Source organism: Phytophthora sojae, assembly GCF_000149755.1.
Source record: "Phytophthora sojae unplaced genomic scaffold PHYSOscaffold_2, whole genome shotgun sequence".
Lineage (NCBI taxonomy): Eukaryota > Oomycota > Peronosporomycetes > Peronosporales > Peronosporaceae > Phytophthora > Phytophthora sojae.
In genome coordinates, this window is record NW_009258116.1 from 6,510,494 (window position 1) to 6,532,046 (window position 21,553).

The following is a 21,553-nucleotide window of genomic DNA, read 5'->3' on the forward strand; positions in this document are numbered from 1 at the left end:
CAGCAGGAGCAGGCGCTCGTGGCCGCCTTCGCCTCGGCCTCGCGCGCGTCGCAGGGCGCGCTCACGCGCAAGCTGCTGGCGGACCCGGCGGTCGAGAGCTTCCCGCGGCTGCTGCAGTTCCTGCTGCGCGTGCTCATGGCGGCGCACGCGCGGTCCCACACAGACGCAGAGGCCGAAGACCAGCGCTGCTCGTACGCGCGCAACGCGGCGGAGGAGACCGCGGCCCGGGAGCAGGAGCAGGAGGGCGCGCCGAGCTTCAAGCTGCCCGAGGCCTTCCACGCGTGCCTGGCCGCGCACTACGGCAGCGTCAAGCGCCTCAAGTGCGAGGAGGTCTGGCACGGAGACCACATGGCCTACCGCTGCCGCACGTGCGGGCTCTCGGACTCGAGCTGCATGTGCCTGGCGTGCTTCGACCCGGACGAGCACGAGGGCCACGACTTCCGCGTGTACCGCTGCTCGTCGGGCGGCTGCTGCGACTGCGGCGACCCGCTGGCCTGGAAGCCCGAGGGCTTCTGCAAGAAGCACAGCCAGCAGCAGCGGAATAGCGACAAGAACGGGGAGGACGAGCCGACCAGGATGAAGATGCACCCGGAGGAGGACGCGGCAGTGCAGATGCTCGTGCGCAGGACCATGGAGTTCTGCGTCGACGTGCTGCGAGAGGTGCACGCGGCGTGTCTGAGGCCGCACGGAGTAGACCCCGCAGACCCGTTCTATCAGAGGAGAGCGCTGCCCCGGACGGGCATTCTACGCTCGGCGCTGCCCTCCATCGTCAAGCTGCATGTGGACAGGCTGCAGCAGACGCTCGCGTGGCTGCAGATGCTCTCCATGAGTTGTCTGTACTACCGCAGCCTGATCTCCGACATGTTCTTCGAGGAGCTGCCGCCCGAGTTTCAGCTGGATGCGCCGGCCGTGCCGAGTACGAGGACGACGAAGCAGCCAGTGGAGGAGGAGGAGGCGCCTACCAGCGGCGCATCGGAAGAAGACGAGGCGGCGGACGAAGGCTGCATCAACTACGGGCCGTTGCTCATGCTGGATGTGTTCCTCAAGGCCAGCGTGTTGCTGCCCGTTGAGACGTGCGATGTGCTCGGCGTCCTGTATCTCAAGCTGCTGTTCGACCAGTCGTTCAAGCAAAAGTACACGTGCCACTTCGTCGAGTGGTACCCGTACTTCATCGAGCTCTACCTGGCCGCCAGCGACGAGAACAACGAGGACGGGATGCGGAACCTGTCGCGGTTTATTGACCGGTTGTTCTGCCAGCTTTTCCACAGCAACGCGCAGCTGCGGGAGCTCGAGACGGTGTTCGCGTCGATGCGGCCAACCTTCAACTCGAGTGAGGCGTCTGGACAGCGTCGGCGGCGGAGGAGGAGGAGACCTCACCATGCTCTAGGAATGCCTGCAGCGGCTGCAGACTCGACGCCTTCGTCCTGTGTCGAGTGGCTTATGGTGTTCCTGTTGGAGAAGCTCAACGACCTGTTCCGAAGCACTCTTCGGTTAATGACTATCCTGCCACAGCCGCTCATCGATGGAACTCACACGGGAACTAGCGGTGGGAGCACAACTAGTACGTCTACAGTGGGTATAGGGACGGTGCCAGAGGCTCCTCCTGTATTGCGAACCGTTCAAGCGGTGGATTGTGGGCGAAATGTGTTCAAGAAGCGGATTTATGCCCGATTGTGCTCAGATCTGCGAACACTTCTCGTGCATCCACAGATCGCAGCGGAGGTGTTATTGCGCTCTTTTCGGTGTATCGGTGGTGATGATTGCGCTCTGCATGGAGCGTCGGTGTACGCGCAGCTCATGAAGACGTTTGAGCTGCTTCAGCAAATGGATTTACAGACTCGGCATGTCCACCGCCATATCGAATACGAGTCTCAGAACTGGACATTCGCGTTCGTGGCCGACTACGAGCTGAAATTGCTGCTCGGTGCTTTTCTCACGGGCATTCCTGCGTGTTTCTCCACTGAAGTGTGGCAGAGCATCACAACGGAGGAGAATAGCTGGAACCAAGGAGCAACCGGAGTGATCACGGGTGGTACGCCGCTCAACCCGCTAGAACCTGACACATTCCGATCCCTTGCGCTGGCGCGAGCAATTTTGCAACCTGTACGGGCGGCTTTAGCGCAGTGGGAAAACCGCAATGGGCGTCCCGAATTCGGATCCACGGCTTCCGAGCTGTCGGCAGCAATAGCTGGGCCTGGCGAGGCAACAACGAAAATGCAGGCAACCACAGTTGCCCAGCTTATGAAGTATTACGAGCAGGGCACAGTCGCATTGGGAGGCGCCAGTGCCAAAAGCTTCCACTTCCCGCTGCATCACATGTACGCAGCGCTGGTCCATGCTCTGTGTGGTGTAGTGCGTCCTCAAACATTGGAGGACTGGCGTGAGCTGTTGGGAATGGGTGCTACCGACGCGGACAAGCGCAAGGACTTGGCGTTCTGGTACAGCACATTGGACCACCCGCTGCGCGTGCTTCTCTTCTCGAGGGAGATTAAAGCTGGTCTCTGGGTGCGGAATGGCGGAGTAATGCTGCAGCAGTTGATCCACTACCACTCGAAGCACTGGCGGTATTTCGGTCTACACTCGGACTTGTTCCTCTGCCAGCTGGGAGCTAGCCTCCTCCCGCACGGCAGCTTCACGCGGCTCTTCTTCCATCAGTTGCCGTTTGGTATCGGTGACTCGGCCGTGCTTGGATTGAGCTCTCCAGCAACTGCGAAGATCGATAGCATTAATGCCGCTACTAGTGCTGACCGCAGTCGAGAACTGCGTCAAGAGCTGGACGTAGTGGAGGAGGCGTTGCGTCTCTTTCTGCAGCTTGTGCTGGCACCCGTCAAGGTGGCGTCTGCTAGCTCGCCTGCGACAGCAGCTGTGTGGCTTCTAGAGCGTGAGATCATGCATTGGCTGACGCTTGGACCGTTCACGCGGAGTGAGGTGATTATGCGGACAGATATGAAGTTGGTGGAGCAGATTAAGCAGCTGCCAGCTCACGAGTGGGCCGAGTTGGAAGAAGAGGAGATCCTGACTCACGTGCTGGAAAACGTTGGAGTGTACGATGATCCTGCCGGCAGCAGCAACGGCACGCGGACTTCTAGAAGTGGCAGCTTCCTAGGCTACGGGCTCAAGATGAGCGGATCATGGAAGCTCAAGCCCGAGCTATGGACGCAAGTCTCGCCCCTGTTCGAGTGTTTTACACCATCAGAGGCTCAGCAGTGCGAACAAAACATTCGCAAGAACCTTCCCAAGCCAAGTGACGACGATGGGAGCCCCACAGCGTCGATCATCTTGCCGATGTTGCCACGGGCGCGACACGAAGGTATCAGCGGAGTGGATATGCACGGAGTGCTTGTCGAGACGATGTTGAACTCCTCGTACATGGCCAGCGTCCTGCTCGTCATTTTTGAAAACTATAAGCGCAAAGCGATTACGCAGGAGACGCATCAAGGAGAGAAAGAAGACCAGGACAGTGCAAGCTCGGTCACCAACGAGAATCTTCTGCTTGCGGCCTTACACTGCTTGTATATAGCAGTCAAGCTGCTCCCGAACGCTCACCAGGAGCAGTGCCAGCAACCTGCGCGGGCGTGTGACGATTTGGTGAGCAAACAAAACTTGGATGATATTGCTGAGTGCTTCGATGAAGACAGCAGCCTATTCATCAAGCTCTGCACGGAGGTGACGTTGAAAGATCAAGCGAACCGCGACGATGAGTGCCGCGCCGAGTCCGATGAAAAGCAAGCTGCTGCGACCAGCCTGTTGTCGCTGTTGCTGTTCCTCTCTGAGGTGAAAAGCGGGCTGGAAGATGCTCAGCCTGTGGTAAATCTGATTCTTCAAGCTGTACGGGAGAAATCTCCGTCTTGCGCGGAATACTTGGACGCGATGAAGCGCAAACAACAGGCTGCACAGTCTAGTCCCCCAAGCGCTGATGGTTCGAAGCTCGACAACTCTGGTGCTGATAGCTGCGAGGGTAAGGGCGATGAACCACCCAAACTCAGCGCAAAGGAGATGATGCGGAGGCGGCAGCAACAAATCCTCGAAAAGATGCGGTCTCAGCAGATGCAGTTTTTGTCTGCTAACGGTGATGCGATGGAGGACGAGGCGAGTGGAGGTAATCGCAACGATACGGAAAGCCACACTGTGGAGGTGGATACAGACAGTGACAGCTATGATGAAGCGATGGACTCGGAGGAGGATGTGGAGGAGGACCATGAAGAGGAAGACGAGTGGGGCTTCCCTACGGGCCAAGTAGACGTGCGTCTGTACCTAGACCATGTTTCATCCGCCATCGCGCAGATGCGAGAGAAGCAACGAAGATCTCAGGATCGAAGGCGGCGGCGAAGACGCAGCACTCGAAGTTCATCAATCACGGCAGAGCACGACGAGCGGGGGCGCTCTTCCTCTATAAGCTACGACTATGGCTCAATTGACGAACAGTCTGAAGATTGCGGGCTTTGTCGGTTGCCGTGCGATCCCCGCTCACGCGAATCTTCGTTCGGCTTTGTCGGCATGATCCTGCCAACGAATATGCCGCAGAAGATCGAGAAGGGTTCTTCTGGCATTTCAAGTCCGGACGCGCGTCCTGTGGTATCATCGCGACTACCGTCGCTGCGCGTCCTGAAGCCTGGAACTACCGATGAAATGCGCATGCAGCTGGCTGACTGCGTGATCTGGAGCTGTGGCCACGCCATCCACCACTCATGTTTGAAGGCGTACCTGATGTCTCTCTGGAAGCAAAAGCACGGTCGCACCCCTCTGGAGATGACCAGTGGCGAGGACCGCCTCCTCAGCGAGCGTGATATGGAGTTCGTGTGTCCTATCTGTCGCCGGCTTTCCAACTGCTTGGTCCCGCGCGTCTCGCTGGAGGAGCTCCGGGAGCGGGCGTCGGTCAACGAGCTCATGAGCGCGGAGTTCGGCTCGGACGAGGAAGAAGAGGAGAAGAAGGACGACGGCCAGGACCCGCTGGCCTTCCTTCAGTGGCTTGACACGCAGATGAGCTTCCGCGACGACTCCCCTGTCGTTAAGCGGCGGCGCTCCAGGACGCAATCGAGCTTGCGCTTGAGACGTCGCTTGCTGTCCTCAACGTCCAAGTCTTCGCTGTCTCCTGGCTCACGATCCTCCGGAGGTTCTGTGTCGTCGCCCGGTGGGCATGAGATCACCGAACAGGATGTTAGCGTGGAGCGCGAGATTGGTGCCTTCTGTCACGAAGTTGTTCTCCGGTCTGTGCGCGCGCAGCTGTATCTGCCGACGCTGCTGACGAGCTCTATTGGGGATGAAGGCAGCTTGGACTTGGAGATGCAGCAGCTTAGCTCGGAGTGTGGTGCCCAGACCCCAGCGTGGCAGTTGCTACTGCACTGCCTGGAGGTGCAGCTGCGCGTGGTGGCACGCGAGAAGACGCTGCTGCAGACTGACGCCGTGGATTCCTTACAGCTCCGGTCGATGCGCCAGCTTGCAGATATCACAGCGGCCGCAGTAGCGTTCTCGACCCCGAGCTCGCTGGCGTGGACAGTCGTGGAGGCACCGGCGGACAAGCAGTTCGAGAGTGTTATGACGAGACTCAACGGACTGATTTTCGGCCAGCAAGTTCTCTTTGAAGAAGACGAAGACTCGTCCAGCCCCAAGTGGAGCATTCGTGGCCAGCTGCAGACCGGCGACTCGGAGGACACGACGGATGCAGCGTTAGTGGGCACGCCGATGTTGTGCCACCCACGACTATTGACGTGTTTTGCGATGCGGATCATGTGGAGGCAGAGCATCGCCACCCCAAACGCCGACGTAGCAGCGGAACAGCTGCTCACCGAAGCTTTCTTCTCAGCCCGCGTGGTGTTCACGGCTCAGGTGCTACAGGCTCTAGCCTATCTCGCGATGCAGGGGGATCAAGAGCTACCGTCGCACGAGAACGAACAGGGAGAAGGCCCAGCTAGCAAGACCAAGGCGGAGATTCGCGACTTCGAAGAAGTGGAGTCGCTTCGCGACGCATCGGTGTGGATATCGCTGATGCTGGCGCGATCTCGCTTGATGGACGGGAAGCCCGTTATGACACCTGAGGTTAGTCGAGCTAAGAAGTGGAACGCGGCGGCGATGGAAGAGCAAGTCAGCGCGTTGTGTCTGCCGCTCGCTCAGCAGATGCTGCTGCTCATGGACACTGTGCTGCCCACGTCTCATCAACACCACAGCGACAGCAGCCAAGGGGACGGCGATGCCAAGGCATCGCACGTTTCCGAGTCCTGCGCAGTGTGCGATGGCCTCTTCCCCGCGACATCAACGTCGACGTCGTCAACTGGGACACCGTCAGCGTCTGCGTTGCTGGACAAGTGTCTGCGGAGACTTCACTTGCCCCCTTTGCGGCTCTTCTTCCACCGGGAGATGTTCCCGTCAAGTCAACGCACGCTGTGCCAGCTCTGGGGCGCGCAGCTCGAGGCGAAGGCTGCGGTTTCTCGCCAACAAGCTCGCTCCCAAGCTCTCGTAGCTAGTGGATCTCCCACGCAGGTCGACGCGTTCCCGCTGCAGCGCCAAGTGAAGTTGCTTTCGTCTCGAGCTGCCGCAGTCGCTTCTGCGGGCACGAACTATCAACTGCTCATCGAGCTGCCCCGGGTCTACATGGATTTGTTCATCCGCTACAATGAGAAGCCCACCGGTGTCTGTCAGCAGTGCGCGCAGGTGCCGCAGCACCCCGGGCTGTGTCTTTTCTGTGGTGAGGTGCTGTGCTGCTTCTCCGCGTGCTGTGAGGCGAAAGAAGGCGGCGGCGTGGGTGAGTGCACGCAGCACGCCCAGCGCTGCGGCCTCGGTCTGGGTGCCTTCCTGCTGCTGCGCGCGTGCACCGTGATCCTCTTCCTGGGGAACGAGAGGCGCTGCGTCTGGGGCAGTCTCTACGTGGACAAGAACGGCGAGGAGGACCCGTACCTGCGTCGCGGCAAGACGCTGTACCTCGACCCGAGTCGCCGCTTGGCGCTGGAGACGCTGCTGGTCTCGCACAGCTTCTCGCAGAACACCGCCATCCTGCAGAACACTTCACGCCGGGATGGCCGACGGTACTAAAAGGCTGGCTGCGCGACTGGGACGTTGGCGTTGAAGTGATGATCAACACGCAGCTGGAGGTGTAGTAGACTCAACAACTGTAATGATAGCACGAGCCCGCGCACATTCACGCGCTTGACAGACATGCCGCCGATCGATTCCTGCAGTGTACAACGATCGATCTGGTCCTGTCGAGCATTCACGTCTCGAGTGCCTTCTTTCCACTGTTCGTCGTGACCCACGCAGCGTGGGCGAAGCCGACTGAGCATTTCATCAGCGATCGAATCTTCACCGTGTTACGCTGGACTCAAAGGCAAACAAACAGTACACGCGGTAAAGTGGCATGCCGCGGCTGATTAGAGCTAATCCGCCCGGATCATTCACGCAACAACAAGGAGGGTCTCCGCTGTCTGCTAACAGGCGTGTCATAAGGCCTCAAGGCTCATGGCACGTCGACGTCCTCGGCGCGCCTCCAGCTCGGACGGCAGTCTGCAATTTGCCAGCCCCCGCCCACCCCACGCCACCGGATCCCTCCGCAACGCCATGGTCTCGCTCGTCGCGATCCTCTCCGCTGCTGCGCTCGCAGTCGTCACGCGCCTGCCGTCCCTGCAGTCGGCCGAAGCTGCGTTTGCTGCTTGCGCCGAGGCCCCCGCCAGTCCGGGCGACCGCCGCTCCAACAAGAACCAGCTCAAGGTGGCCACGTTCAACGCCGCGTTCCTGTTCCTCGGCACCGAGTCGCACCAGCTTTCGTGCCCGGGCGACGACTGTCCGTGGACGACGGCGGCCGCTGCCGACAGCCACGTGACGCAGATCGCCGCGGTCATCAAGAGCCTCAACGCCGACATCGTCCAGATGAACGAGGTCGAGGACTGCACCGTGCTCCAGTCCGTCATCACCCAGCTCGGAGCGCTCGGCGACTCGACCTACAAGCCGTACCTGGTGAGGGGCACGGACACGTCCACGGGCCAGAACTCGGCGCTGCTCACGCGCGTGGACCCCGTGGTCGACCTGCAGCGCACGGAGGTGCGCGCCTCCATTCCGGTCAGCGGCTCGACGTGCCCGAGCTCCAGCGGCTACTCGAGCTCAAAGGGGGTGTCCAAGCACTTCTACACGACCTTCAACGTCACGGGCTTCTCCAAGCCGATCACGCTCGTCGGGGCCCATCTGCTGGCCAACCCGGAGAGCAAGCCGCGCTGCTTCGAGCGTGAGGCGCAGGCCACAGTCCTCGCGGATCTGGCCAAGGCTGCGGTCGATGAGGGCCACCACGCCATCATCACCGGCGACCTGAACGACTGGTCCGCGGACGTGCTGGACAAGAACAGCAACAAGCCCATCAGCGCCGTGCTCTCCATCCTCGTGAGCGACGGCGACTTCGTCGAGACGGCCAGCAAAGTGAGCCAGGCCGACCGCTTCACCGAGTGGTGGGACGAGGACAATGACTGCGTTTACGAAGACAGCGAGGTGAGCAGTCTGGACCACATTCTCGTGTCCAAGTCGCTGTCCCCCGCGCTCTCCAGCGTCTCGTTCAACCACGACCTGTACACGACGTCCTGCAGCGGCTACAACAGCGACCACTACCCCGTCTCCATCGTCTTGAGCAAGGTCTAACTGAGCATGTTGACGACAGTCTCCTCGGTAATGAATCAAAACACAACAGTTTGATCACGATCAACACATAGCTTCATGGTCATATCTGGCTCCCTGCTATTTCTTGTTAGAGAAGCTGATTAAATGATGGCCAACGTCTCGTCCTCCTCGTAGACTTGTACTGCTGGAAGATGCGCTCGATCTCGTCAACATACTGACTGTGGATGACACGAGCCTCCTCATCCGTCGGGTTCTCACTGCGCTTCGTGGAGATTGGTTTCCCGTACACGAGTCCGAAGCGCTTGCCCTTGGCTGGAGCTTTGGGCATCCACCAGAACTTGCCGCAGAAGATGATCATGGGGATGCCCAGCGCGCGGAAGAAACGGATCACAGCCGTCGGCGGGTTCCACATGCTGGAAGACGAGCAAGAAATGAGGTGAGGCGGGGTGAGTCCACATTCAGAGCGAGGCAACCATCAAGAAACGTACTTGTACAGCCACTTTTCGTTAAAGGCGAAGGTTGGTACCAGCTCTGCGCCCTGCCGCATCGCAAGCTTGACGAATCCTAGTCGCTTGTTCAGCACCAATTCCGTCTGCACACGAACCCATGGCAAAGCTTAGTCCAGGACTTCGATTCCAGACGAGCAGTGAGCGACAACGACTAACCGTTTTCGAGGCAGGATCCGTCGTGAAGATCTCGGGCACTCCGCCTGGGTAGACGATGACGCTGTTGCCCTCCTTCAACACTTTTTCAGCCGTGGAGAGTGTGAAGCAACACATTTGTAGATAACGACACGAGTTCTGCTCGTGTCGTAATCGAATCCAGGTTGTAAGATTCTCGATGAGAATTTCTCATTGCACTTGTCCATCTGGCTATGACCAGCTAAATGATGGTCAGCGTCTCGTCCTCCTCGTAGCCGAACTCCGACTTGTACTGCTGGAAGATGCGCTCGATCTCAGCGACGTACTGCGTGTGGATGGCACGAACCTCCTCGTCCGTCGGATTTGGGGTGTGCTTGATGGGGATGGGTTTTCCGTACGCGAGTCCGTAGCGTTTCCCCTTGGTCGGAGCCTTGGGCATCCACCAGAACTTGCCCCAGAAGACGAGCACGGGGATGCCAAACGCCTTGCGGAAGGACTCCGTCAGTCCCTTCGGTGGACTCCATTTGCTGAAAAAGATAAACATCAACAGGTTAGTTTGTTTGTGTGAGAAATACTAGCTGATATTGACAAATTGTGAGAGTACGCACTTGTAAAGCCACTTCTCGCCGAACACAAATGTGGGGACCAGATCCACGCCTCGACGCATTGCAAGCTTGATGAACCCGAAGCGCTTCGTCAGAACGAGTTGCGTCTACAGAGAAAATGAGCGCAACGTGAATAAATGTTGGTCAGTCATGCCATTATGCAGAGGTACAGGCACGCACCGTACCTCTTTCGAGTCCGGGTCTGTGCGGAAGATTTCCGGCACGCCGCCTGGGTAGACGATGATGCTGTTGCCCTCCTTCAGAACCTTCTCGCCTGTGGAGCGAGAGGCATCGACGCCGCCCATCCACAAACACATTTCGCGACCCAGCGGGACGTAGTACATGGCTGAAGCTCCGAGCACTTCGGATACAATTGCGTGCGGTGAGAATCCTAACCAACATTGAAGAAGAAACGGTTGAGTGAGTTACGGTACGTACGTCGGTTCTTGATGCCTGGAAACACGTCGTCGAAGTTGCTGCCGAAGATCGCAACGCGCGAGAGCACGATGATTCCGTGTGGGTGAAACCCAAAGATGTACTTCTTCTCTGGGTCCAGCTCCTGCTCGCGAATGATCTTTATGCTACTCAGCAACAACGCATGCAATCTGTGAGGCCTACACACGCGCAAGCTTACCTGTAAACGCGAACAATGAACGTACCGAAGGAACTTGTTCATCAGCCCCCATAAGCTGGAGGTGCGAAGCGATTCCCAGACGTTGCCCTTTCCTGTCTTCTGGGCTCCACTGAAGAACGAAGGCAGGTACAGCGCCACCATCGCGATGGAGACGTAGTTCAGGCCTCGCTGTGCATCATTTCATAACGAATAAATAATTAAAAACGTCGCTCTGGATGAAACCAAACTACAGCACAAGGAAATAATCTGTCACCTGATGCAGGTAGTAGAAGAGACCGAGGAATGGCCAACTCCACACGAAGTAGTGCACCGTGACGAAGCTGAAGACGTCGGTGAGTAGGTTCTGCACCCATCCAGGCACCTTGCTGCCCTCACCAAATAGTGGAGGAGCCTCGTAGACCAGTACGCCCTTCGGAGAAGGGGTCGGGTCTTGGCGAGTTTCTTCCTCTTGCGCTTTCGGGTCCGGAGCCATTGCGACGTCGCTGGCAAATTCGAGAGTGAGCTCCAGGTAGAGCTTGAGGGGTCAAGGCGCGGTGGGCCACCACTAGTTGCAATCATGACAGTGGAGCTCCAGAGCGTGCGACGTAATACAGACCCCACATAACCCCAAGACGCATTTGTATACAATAGCAGGTAGTGTAGTTAGTGATCGCGTGGGGTTAGTTGACAAGCACCACTTGAGTTTGTGGTTCAGAACGCATACACGTACAACAAACGGAACATGACACGCTTTCAATGACGTGGTGCCCCACGCAATCGCTGTTTGCACCAAGGAAATCGAACGGCTTATGTACATCTGACGACTCGGTGTATGATCAGCAGCAATACTGTCTGTACCTTACCATGGATGTTGTGTAGACTTTTATCTTCATAAGTTTTCTTCGTAAGTTCACGCACTGTTGAATTTTGAAACCATGCACAGTATATCCATTTTTCATTTACAGTAAGTGCATACATCATGGCGTCGCCTCCTATTTCTTTTACATGATGGCCAACGTCTCGTCCACCTCGTAGCCGAACTCCGACTTGTACTGCTTGAAGATGCGCTCGATCTCGGCAATGTACTGAGTGTGGATGGCACGGACCTCCTCGTCCGTCGGGTTCCCACTGTGTTTTGTGGAAATGGGTTTCCCGTAGACGACTCCGAAGCGTTTGCCCTTGGCGGGAGCTTTGGGCATCCACCAGAACTTGCCCCAGAAGACGAGCACGGGGATGCCCAGCGTCTTGCGGAAGAAGCTGATCACACCCGTGGGCGGGTTCCACATGCTGCGAGCACACACGCGACAGTCAAACAATAGAGATGTAGCTAATTTAGAGAGCGGGGCACTTACTTGTAGAGCCACTTCTCGCCGAAGACAAAAGTCGGCACGAGATCCGCCCCATGGTTCATGGCGAGTTTGACGAAGCCGAGCCGATTCTTCAGCACTAATTGTGTCTGTGTAAAACGAAATAGTGCAGCCACTCATACCAACATCCAACTGAATGATTAGATAAGGAAACTCACCTCCTTCGAGTTCGGGTTTGTTTTGAAGATCCCCGCCACGCCGCCAGGGTAGACGACGATGCTGTTGCCCTCGTCTAGGACCTTTTCGCCCGTTGATCTCGAGGCGTCGACCCCGCCCATCCACAAACACAATTCGCGTCCTAGCGGGATGTAGAACATTGGAGACGCCCCGAGGACTGAAGACACGAGACCATAAATTAGTGAACATCCCCGCTCTACCTCAAGTATTCTGTGCGCGCTTACTTCTGTACTTGATGCCCGGGAAAATGTCCTCGAAGCTGCCGCCAAAAATGGCGATCCGGGAGAGGACGATGATTCCGTGGGGGTGGAACCCGAAGATGTACTGCTTGTTGGGGTCCAGCTCCTGCTCTCGGATGATCTTCACCCTGAGGAACTTGTTGAGCAGCCCCCAGAGGCTGGAGGTGCGCAGACCCTCCCACACGTTGCCCCTGCCCGTCTTGTGGGCCCCGCTGAAGAACGACGGCAGGTAGAGCACTACCATCGCGATGGACACGTAGTCGAGGCCGATCTACAATTGGAAAACGATGAGTACACCGAGGTCGGGACAAGTGTTGGCAAGTAGAACCCGCCCCCACCTTGTGGAAGACGTAGAACAGGACGAGGAAGGGCACCCCCCAGACGAAGTAGTGCAGGATCACGAAGCTGAAGAGGTCCGTCGCGACACTTTGCAGCCAGCGCGGCACTCGGCTGTCCGGGGCGAAGAACCCGGGGGCGTCGTACACCAGCACGTCCTTGTCCTGCTGCTCGTGGCCGTCGGCGATCGGGTTGGGCGCCATTGTGAGCGCGTGAGCGGTACCGCGGAAAAGGCGAAGTGGCTGATGACGATGGATCTGAAGATCGGAGACGCTTATGAATGAACGCCAGCCTACCACTCTACTGCCGTCGAAGCGCCCGTGAATCCTGCCGTGAGATCTGAGTCGACAACGGTTCCAACCGCTCTAGTGATGACTGCTGGAAGCCACCAACCATGATGACCAAGGGGGATGGAGGAACTGCGATTCCATTGTGTAGCCATCTTGTGCCCTGGAAGCGAGTTGTAACAATGCGATGGATTGTCCTCATACACAGGCAGCCACAAGCTATAGGTTCCATTACGACAGCGGCAAATTCTACTTGTAATGCTGCGAGTGGATATTCAGTCACGAGAGGGGAAGTCTGTCGTTTCGATGCGCGATCACAGCTCGGGTTGTTCCTGACGAAATGACAAAAGTTTTGCCTTAATTCCCATCATACAGCAGTGAATTCCAAGCATCGTGAAATTTGCTTGAAGCAGCTCGGTGTCTCAATACCTTGGTCATGCTGTCAAACCTGCACTATCCCCCCACGGCACCCCCCATACGGACGATATTGTGGCTATTGGATCGGCAGATGCCGTTCGAACGGCGCAACGATACGAGTCTGCAAGCTACAATTACTCGTCTTGCCCATCGAGTGCACTCCCCATTCCGGTTTTTGCCAGCTCCAGCTCTAGCATCAGATACACTGAAAAATGTGGCGCCGATTTGGTCTGCTCGCCTTCTTCCTCGGTGCGTCTCAGTGCGTCCTCACAACTGCCGACAACAACAGCAACAATGGCTGGCACATGTCGCCCGTCAAGGTCATCCAAGCACGAGTGCAGGGCGACGCCCCCGTCTGGAACGAGGAGGCCAAGCTCTGGCTGTCCAAGTACGGCGATACCAAGGAACAGCAGTACGTGAACAACCTGGACACGGTCAACATGGCGTCCGTGGAGGGCGCGCTCATGTACGTGCAGGCCGAGGGCATCAACGTGAACGAGCAGTCGGTCAAGTGCCACCGCAAGAACGACATGCAGTACGTCGTGTTCTACGAGATGATCATCGTGCAGCCGACGTATGGCATTAAGCACTACGAGAGCCACACGCCTCAAGAGTACGGCGACTTCGTGGCCATGGACGGTGCCAAGTGCACGAACGCCGGAGAGGACCTGCCCCAGAGCTGCAAGTCGTATAACGGTCTGGACGGCGAGAAGCGCATTGGCCCCGTGGTGGGCTGCAACCCGCAGGGATCGGACCCGCGCGCGCCATACCCCGGCAACTTTTGGTTCTCGTACCCGAACTCGTGCGTGCAAAAGTACCGAGCGGAGAAGACCGACCAGTGCCGTGCGGAGTTCCCGGGAGGCCTCTGCCCCATGGGAACGCAGCCTGACGGCGACAAGTGCACCTTCAGCTACAAGATCCTGGGCTTCCTGAACATCGACGACCTCGTGGGCATCACCAAGATGGGCTTCAGCACATACCAGCAGTTCTGCGAGAGTAGCGGCGTGGAGTTCAAGGCCACGAACACTGGGCACGGATTCGAGGTGGAGCAGTGCATCGACTTTTGGAAGAACCCTGGCGACCAGAACGCCAACGCGAACCGTGCTGCTCAAATGGTGGCCACGTACAACCAGTTGGCCGGCAACGGCACTAGCGCGAACATGGAGCCGCTCCCGACGGTTGAAGCGCTAGCGGCCGCCAACCCCAAGTGCTACCAGAACAGCGCCTCATGCGCCCGCGCTCAGTTTGGCTGCAACCGCGCGATGTACTCGCAGATCTGCTCCGAGTGCTCGTCCGCCGCGGATGGCTGCGTGGCTGCGCCTGCGGGCTACTCCTTTCCGGAACTGTCGGCCCCCTAATCCGGGGTGCCACTAGGGGCGACTATCAATGCAAGTCGTTGGCCATTTCACAACTTCGTGGTTGTACAGAGGGCAACAAACACCTTTTGGCAGGGGTTACGCATACAGTCTCCGCCAGAGAAAGTGCTTCAACTTGCATAAAAACGCCGAGACTGTGCACTATTCATACAGACTGTATGAGGTGAAAAAGTTGAACCCCCAGAAACACCACAGAGTGGCCAAATTGAGAGTGATTGTCGCCCAACGACGCAAAATTTTCACAATGTCTTTTTCGATGCTGCTGCAGCACCCTTAGCAGCATGGATATCGCACCATGATACTATCACCCCAGCAAAGATAGTCATGGCAAACCATCGTAGAGTGTTAAACAGCCTCAGGGCCGTTCCTAACCGGGATCGCGATCCCAAACTTGGTCTGTGATTGGTCAGTTTAGTCCCGCCTATTTCCGACTGTGTACCCCCAGCGTAACCCCTGCAATCCAAGTCTCGGATCGCGAGCCGAGCGGGATCGCCGGATCGCGCAGCGGCTTCGGCGCAGTGCTACCGCACCAAATATTCGTTGCTGCGTGAAAGGATGGTATCCTAGTAAACTAGAGCTCACGTGCTACGTGCAGCTCTTGTCGGTATGTTTTTTACGTTTCTCATCAGGTGCCCAAAGCTATCAAAAGAGATTTATAGTAAATCCTGCATTTTATTTATAGCATGTTGCTTTTGTTGCGGTCTATGACTGGGTCGCGATCCCGTTGGGGCCTGGTCGGGGAACACTCGTCTCGGCTTTCGATCGTCTTAGACGATGTGGCGACATTTTTTCTTATTTTTGATTGGCCAGTTATTAGCTCGATCGGCTAGGTTCATCGTCTCCAGACTGACCAATCTGAGACGACTAAATCACCAGTCTCACTTTGGAGGCGAGCGTCTTCACTGCGTTTCGATGGTGCAGAGCGAAAGCATCGTTGCTGCAGTTGCTGCGGCCACGGGGGCTCTCGCGACGGCGGTCCACACCGCTGTGCGGGCAATTTCGAACCCGAAGCAGAACGTCCTTACCCTGACACCGCTAGAGTTTGAGGCTATGCTTTACGACGCGGTCTACGACGAGTGGTTTCGACAGAATCTCAGGTTGACACTGCTGGTCAGTGAACACTTTGCTCTGGTTAACAGAGAGCGTTGATGCTAAGACGGCCCACGCATATTTGATGCGTTTGGTGTCCTTCGTGTTCTTGAAGTTGTCAGCTAACTCTGCGTAACGGAGGCGGAAGAACTCGCTCACATCATCATCGCTCCATGATGCAGCTGGCCTGGTCGAAGCTCCTCGTCCTCCACGACCACCGCGACCTGCCCCGCGACCACCACGGCCTCCACCCTGCGGGGGTGCCCCCTCGACGCCGCTCCCGTTGGTGTCCGTGCCGCTTACGCTTCTCTCAGCAGCGTATTCAGCTTCAGCGCCGCCCACAGGTGGAGCAGTAAGGGTGCCTTCCATGGCTGCGAGTTCTCGAGTGTGATGGTGCTGAGTCGAGAAGCTTGATACACCAAAACTAAGACGGTCTCCAGCCAACCGACCACATCGGCTCGGTTCACCTTAGGGGTAGGCTTACCGGAGACGAGCGAGACTGAGACGATCATTCCCCGACCAAGCCCTTAGGAACGACCGGATCGCGACCCCACGGATTGCAGGCGGTGTCACCTACCCCTTTGGGATCGCGATCACGGCCCTCAGACCCAGTGGTCGCGTTCAGTAAGAAAGTGTTGGAACGAAAGGCAAAGGAGTACAGCCAAGTGCTCGTGCTAAACGCGGTTAAAGATTCATTGTCATTAACGTGTTCTACTTAAGGTTGCCAGCCGCGCTCCGCTTGGCTGGGCGCCCCCGCGCCTAGCTTCGCTCGGGATAAAAAGATAGTATGTACTGGCGAGCGTGGTGCTCGGCTCGCTGGAATGCTCGGCGCTAGGCCCGCCTCCGCAAATACCGCGCGGCCCTGCTTCGCGGGCGCCCCGCGCGGGTTTGCTGCGGCTACGTACCTCGCAATCGCTCGCCTCCGTTGATCCTAGGTGCTCGCTCCTGTGTGCCAACGCATTCAGTACAATATACGACAACTCAAACGCACGTTAGTCGTTTTTGCCATCCCCGCAAGCCACGCGCGAACGCGAGCACGCTGCATTTACCCTTCCTCGCACGCCGGCTTCTGCTCCCCCCCTACTCGTCCTGTTCGCGAATGAGGAGTGGTGAGGGAGCTCGCAGCCCTGGTCCGAGAGAGTGATGGTCATTTTGTTCGGATTATTCACGTCCAATCCTAGATGGTATGCCTGAGTGTAGGCTTTTCTGCGGCCTATCACCCTCTCATCACCTTTTTCCAAGACTGTATGCGTATCCACTTCCAACACCTTTTAGGGTGAAAACGAGACGAGATGGGGCGCCAGCAAAACCAAAGGCTGGCCCTACCGCCCATGTTTCGGAATAGGGTTAGGGATAAAGGCATACTAAAACCAAGTAAGATCTCCAAACATGTAAAACATGCTGAAATCATGGACATCCATGTTTCGGTTTTCAGGACGGGTGTCATGGCACCCAAATCTATTGCAAATCCCTGGGAACTGGGTAATCGAGCTGCTAAATGTGGCTCTACCTGTCCTTAAAACCTTTAGAAGGCCGGCCCAGCGCTAGGCAGGGAACTGTAGACCTAAGCCTTGCTTCGAGGCTACGTTTGCGGGTTGTTCATGCTTCTCAAACGCCACTGATGCCGATTTGGTCTCTGCATCACGATAGATTTGCGGACCATTTCACCCCCTCCAATCCGAAAACATGGGCTGTACATTTTCCGAAAACCAAACGGGCTCCAGCAAACAGAAACCGCGGTTTTGGGGCGCCAGCAAAGAGATTTGCGGGCGCCGGCAAAATGGATTTGATTTTGATACAAAGCCAGGGGTCGATCCCTGGACTTTAACCATACAGAAAAGGCGGCCCGTTCACAGGTCCATAATACGCTGTAACTATCTCCGAGCCCCAGTGAATTACGGCGATTCCATAATACATATAACACCCACGTTTTAATATGAATCAAAGCATACTGTGTTTTACGTGTACATGTACATCGGTGCCTCCAGTAACGAAAAGACTCCACCTGTTGGCACCACGCTCTTATGGCAGCTTCAGAATCTAGTAGTTCAGGTCGGCATAAATAACTATATCTATTATAAACATTATTGTTATAACAATACGACCACGATAACTCGCGCCGACATAAAGTGAGTTCACCCAGATTCGTATAAAGTCGGCGCGAGTTAATGTGAAGCCACCCAGATTCGCATTAACTCGCGCCGGCTTAAAGTGAGTCCACCCAGATTCACATTAACTCGCGCCGACTTAAATGTGAATCTGGGTGGCTTCACATTAACTCGCGCCGACTTTATACGAATCTGGGTGAACTCACTTTATGTCGGCGCGAGTTATTAATAATGTGAATCTTGGCAACAGCATGTGCCAAGTTGTGGTGATTGTGAGTTGGATTAGCTACTCAGCAGCTAGGCAACCAAGGTGCGAGACCCACGGCGTACTGGGGCTGGAATATCCGTAGGTGACTTCTGCCAGAAATAGCCGTGGAGTGGAAGGCGTGCTGCAATCAACGTCAAGGTCCTTACAGCGTTATTTTCTGGTTGCGACTAGAAACGTACCTGTAAGCACAAGTAAGTAGAACTACAACTCAACGTATAAAGTGTTTTAATTAGTATGTTCAAGACTACCGCGTGACGGCCGCGGAGTTGGCTTACAGCTCGCCCGGCAACAGTAGCTATAGCGTGACCTCGTAGTTCAAAATCGCGACGAACGCACCGCGTCCCTCGTAGAATCACAACAGCTTACAAGATTACTTAGGATTTCTGTACAACTCACTAACAATTGAGTCAACCTGTAGAATGATTTACAGTTGATGAAACCGCTGGCACGCTCAACCCACCCGCACAAAGCTATTATTACTCGTAGTGTGGACGTATTGGCTTTGGTTATGATGAAGCTGGAGGGCATATCCTTTGTCTACGGACTAAATCATGTATTTACTCACGTTTCGGCTCTATACGATAATGTTTTTTTTTAAATGTAACTTAAAAGTAAACAACACGCGTTGGTGCGTGCGCTTTGACGAGCAAGACTGTAGATGCCATGGGTTACCCAATGTATCTATGCGTAGATGTTATCATTGCTACGCGTCAACCGTTATAAGACGTTGCGATGGCAATTGAAATGGGTTCCATCCATATATTCATCACCATTTCTAACATCCAACATCGCTGCTTCACCTGATCTACTACACTAGCCGACATTGTCTCGAATACATTTTATCAATGTTTCAAGACTAATGTCTAGATTAAGCACATTTCTAAGATTTTAGCTGATACTTTGATATAGTACATTATAGCTCGTTAGTGCGTCACATCAAAGAGTTAGTCCACTACGTACCAAATGCCTTATCGCATGCTGGTTCAGCCACGTGACCATGTTTGCCTAGATTAAATCGTATGTGCAGTATGTCCCGACGCGGTGAAGTACTCACTGTGGGCATGTAAAACGTGCTAAAGTTGCCTAGTTCGGTTCTTGTTTAATAAGTTCAGCATTTCGAGGGTCAAGGAACCTCTGGTAATAGCAGGTAGCTCTAGCAACTAGCAGCGGTGCGCAGTATCGAGTGTTGATAGCCGACTAAATCGCAACAAACTCCAATTCAAAGACAAATCTAGCAACTAGACATTGCTACTTTATTTTTGTACTCGTACACTGCAATGCTTGCTTCTAGGGCAACTTGAAGCGAATACATCCGACAGTTCATCGCCACAATTGGGAAATTTTCGACGCCCAGGTAATTACTTCTATGAGGTACAAGCTCGTCCCCTCCGTAGGCGACAATATAATGCATTAAGTCCCCGTAAAAGAAACTCCTAGACTTATCGAATTGTGTATCTTGATTCAAGCTACCAAACTCGATATCACGCATTTTCGTTGACGCTATCGCGTGTTTCCAAGAGCAGCACTTACACGCGAGGGTTTGTATATATGTATCGTCCCTACTTCATATTTTAATGCGATGTTGTCATGACCACAGATTCACATGAGCTTGCGCCGATTAAATATGAATTCCGTCGGATTCACGCTAGCTCGTACTCAGTTACTTAAATATGCGCTTTTCGATACTAATTATTTCATTGCAGCAGCGTCATATGCCTTGATGTCAACGAGACGTTTGTCTAGCTTGCCGGGATTCAACTTTTAACTCGAGCGGCCGACTTAAAAGTCGACCGCTTGAGTTATTGTGAGTCTGGATTCAAGTTAGCTCGAGCGGATTCAGATTAACTCGAGTGCTCGAGTTATTGTGAATCTTTTCCTGTGGATTCAACTCGAGCGCTCGAGTTGGTGCGTGAATCTGGTCAAGTTAATATGAATCCACTCGAGCTAAATTGAATCCCGGATGCACTCGAAAGTGACTATCAAGCAGTTGATTTAATATGCGTTCTAAATGCAAGTTTACTTTGCAGAACAACCTATGCTGCATTGAATGCGTGTAGATAATTAATACTGGTACTGATGACTGATGTACATGGGCGTTAGTGTCAGATGCATTACGGGAGGCTGTTGCTGTAAGAGGGGATGCGCCGTCTACGTATTTTGCTCGCGCCCTGTTTTGCTTTTTGCTGGCGCCCCATCTGGATTTTGTTGGCGCACTTTTCACGGTGGCGCCTTAGAGAGACACCTGATATATTCATCATAGACGGGGATTTTATTATTGGGGGTTGGGGTATAAAGGATTAGTATGCAACCCTATGAATTGATAGTAGTTATTAGAGGTGATCAGTTATATGCCGTCCCTCGAAGGAGCCACCTTCTGTATGGATAGAGCGATGCCGATCTTTTGCTTGAAGCTAATATATGTCGGCGACCTCAAGACTGCAATCTTTAGCAGTACGCACAATAAATCCTGTAATCGTCAATGAGAGTACATGTACATGTAACAAAGTCAAAATCCTTTTGAAGTTTTCGAGATTCGAGCCCATGAGCGCTACGGATTGCGTCGATCTCCGGTAGTGCGAGCTCAAAGCATTAGACTGAAAAAGTGGACCGATTCCCGTAGGATTTATCAGCCAGATTTCGTACAGATTTGGTACAGATGTCTAAAAATAGACGGATTTTAGACGGATTTGGCTTGAGCCGGCTCGCAGCCGCTACATCAATTTCGGATTGAAGATTCTTCTCGAAATACTTAAGCTGGCCCCCGACGGTAGAATTTCGTGGCCCAGAACGTTGCAGCAGTTCGAGTACTTCGCCAGCCTCATTGCGGACCGTCATCCGGGTCTGTCAGGGGCATTTTGCTTCATCGATGGTGTGAAGATTCCTGTCGCTGAATCGCTCGACGAAGACACTCAAAACTCCCAGTACAATGGGTGGACATGCTCGCACTACTGCTCATCCGTTTTCGTGTTTGCACCGGACGGAACTATCATTTGCGCACTTATGAATGCTCCCGGTAGTTGGCACGATGCTGCCGTGGCTCAAGACCTGTACGGCAAGCTCCAAGATAAAACGCCAGAAGGGTTTTTCGCCATAGCGGATTCAGCATTTCCAAGGTCGCGTCAAGGAATATCAAGTCGCATCCAGACGCCGTTGAAGAAGCGCTCACGCCAGCCGCGTATCCTCCGTGAGCAAGGCCGGTTTGATGAACTAGAGGCACTGATGGCGCGTAACAGCGAATTGGTTTCTGCCCGGCAAGCAGCGGAATGGGGGATGAGATCTCTACAAGGCTCGTTTGCAAGGCTCAAGATGCCGCTCCCAGCGGATGATGATGAGTACCGCTCCATTGTCATCGAACCTGCGCTCGCCTACACCAAGTGCGAACTCGCCAGGTCGGAATCAACCAGATAAAAACCGTCTACGAGAAGACATGGCTGGATG

General features: G+C 55.2%; 8 protein-coding genes across 8 annotated transcripts; 5 read left to right on the top strand and 3 right to left on the bottom strand.

Annotated features, from left to right (window-relative positions):
* Positions 1–348: 348 nt before the first annotated feature.
* Positions 349–3,903, top strand: PHYSODRAFT_460769 (hypothetical protein; the record flags this gene model as incomplete). Its single annotated transcript, XM_009521853.1, has 3 exons — positions 349–916; positions 983–3,522; positions 3,622–3,903. Coding segments are annotated over 3 exons (3,390 nt in total), but the record flags the coding sequence as incomplete, so codon positions are not given.
* A 96-nt stretch (positions 3,904–3,999) lies between these two features.
* Positions 4,000–7,145, top strand: PHYSODRAFT_539834 (hypothetical protein; the record flags this gene model as incomplete). Its single annotated transcript, XM_009521854.1, has 1 exon — positions 4,000–7,145. One exon carries the CDS (start codon positions 4,000–4,002, stop codon positions 7,024–7,026), a length of 3,027 nt encoding a protein of 1,008 aa, XP_009520149.1. The 3' UTR covers positions 7,027–7,145.
* A 403-nt stretch (positions 7,146–7,548) lies between these two features.
* PHYSODRAFT_311627 (hypothetical protein) lies at positions 7,549–8,613 on the top strand (the record flags this gene model as incomplete). The annotated part of the gene is made up of 1 exon (XM_009521855.1): positions 7,549–8,613. One exon carries the CDS (start codon positions 7,549–7,551, stop codon positions 8,611–8,613), a length of 1,065 nt encoding a protein of 354 aa, XP_009520150.1.
* An 861-nt stretch (positions 8,614–9,474) lies between these two features.
* PHYSODRAFT_256907 (hypothetical protein) lies at positions 9,475–10,944 on the bottom strand (the record flags this gene model as incomplete). The annotated part of the gene is made up of 6 exons (XM_009521856.1): positions 9,475–9,760; positions 9,842–9,945; positions 10,024–10,229; positions 10,277–10,419; positions 10,498–10,640; positions 10,726–10,944. 6 exons carry the CDS (start codon positions 10,942–10,944, stop codon positions 9,475–9,477), a joined length of 1,101 nt encoding a protein of 366 aa, XP_009520151.1.
* A 508-nt stretch (positions 10,945–11,452) lies between these two features.
* PHYSODRAFT_486821 (hypothetical protein) lies at positions 11,453–12,773 on the bottom strand (the record flags this gene model as incomplete). The annotated part of the gene is made up of 5 exons (XM_009521857.1): positions 11,453–11,738; positions 11,804–11,907; positions 11,977–12,152; positions 12,220–12,505; positions 12,573–12,773. The coding sequence occupies 5 exons, from the start codon at positions 12,771–12,773 to the stop codon at positions 11,453–11,455; spliced, it is 1,053 nt and encodes a 350-aa protein (XP_009520152.1).
* A 713-nt stretch (positions 12,774–13,486) lies between these two features.
* PHYSODRAFT_486805 (hypothetical protein) lies at positions 13,487–14,632 on the top strand (the record flags this gene model as incomplete). Its single annotated transcript, XM_009521858.1, has 1 exon — positions 13,487–14,632. The coding sequence occupies one exon, from the start codon at positions 13,487–13,489 to the stop codon at positions 14,630–14,632; it is 1,146 nt and encodes a 381-aa protein (XP_009520153.1).
* A 1,053-nt stretch (positions 14,633–15,685) lies between these two features.
* PHYSODRAFT_325931 (hypothetical protein) lies at positions 15,686–16,108 on the bottom strand (the record flags this gene model as incomplete). Its single annotated transcript, XM_009521859.1, has 1 exon — positions 15,686–16,108. The coding sequence occupies one exon, from the start codon at positions 16,106–16,108 to the stop codon at positions 15,686–15,688; it is 423 nt and encodes a 140-aa protein (XP_009520154.1).
* Positions 16,109–20,656: 4,548 nt separating this feature from the next.
* On the top strand, positions 20,657–21,523 carry PHYSODRAFT_296798 (hypothetical protein; the record flags this gene model as incomplete). The annotated part of the gene is made up of 2 exons (XM_009521860.1): positions 20,657–20,685; positions 20,797–21,523. 2 exons carry the CDS (start codon positions 20,657–20,659, stop codon positions 21,521–21,523), a joined length of 756 nt encoding a protein of 251 aa, XP_009520155.1.
* Positions 21,524–21,553: the final 30 nt, after the last annotated feature.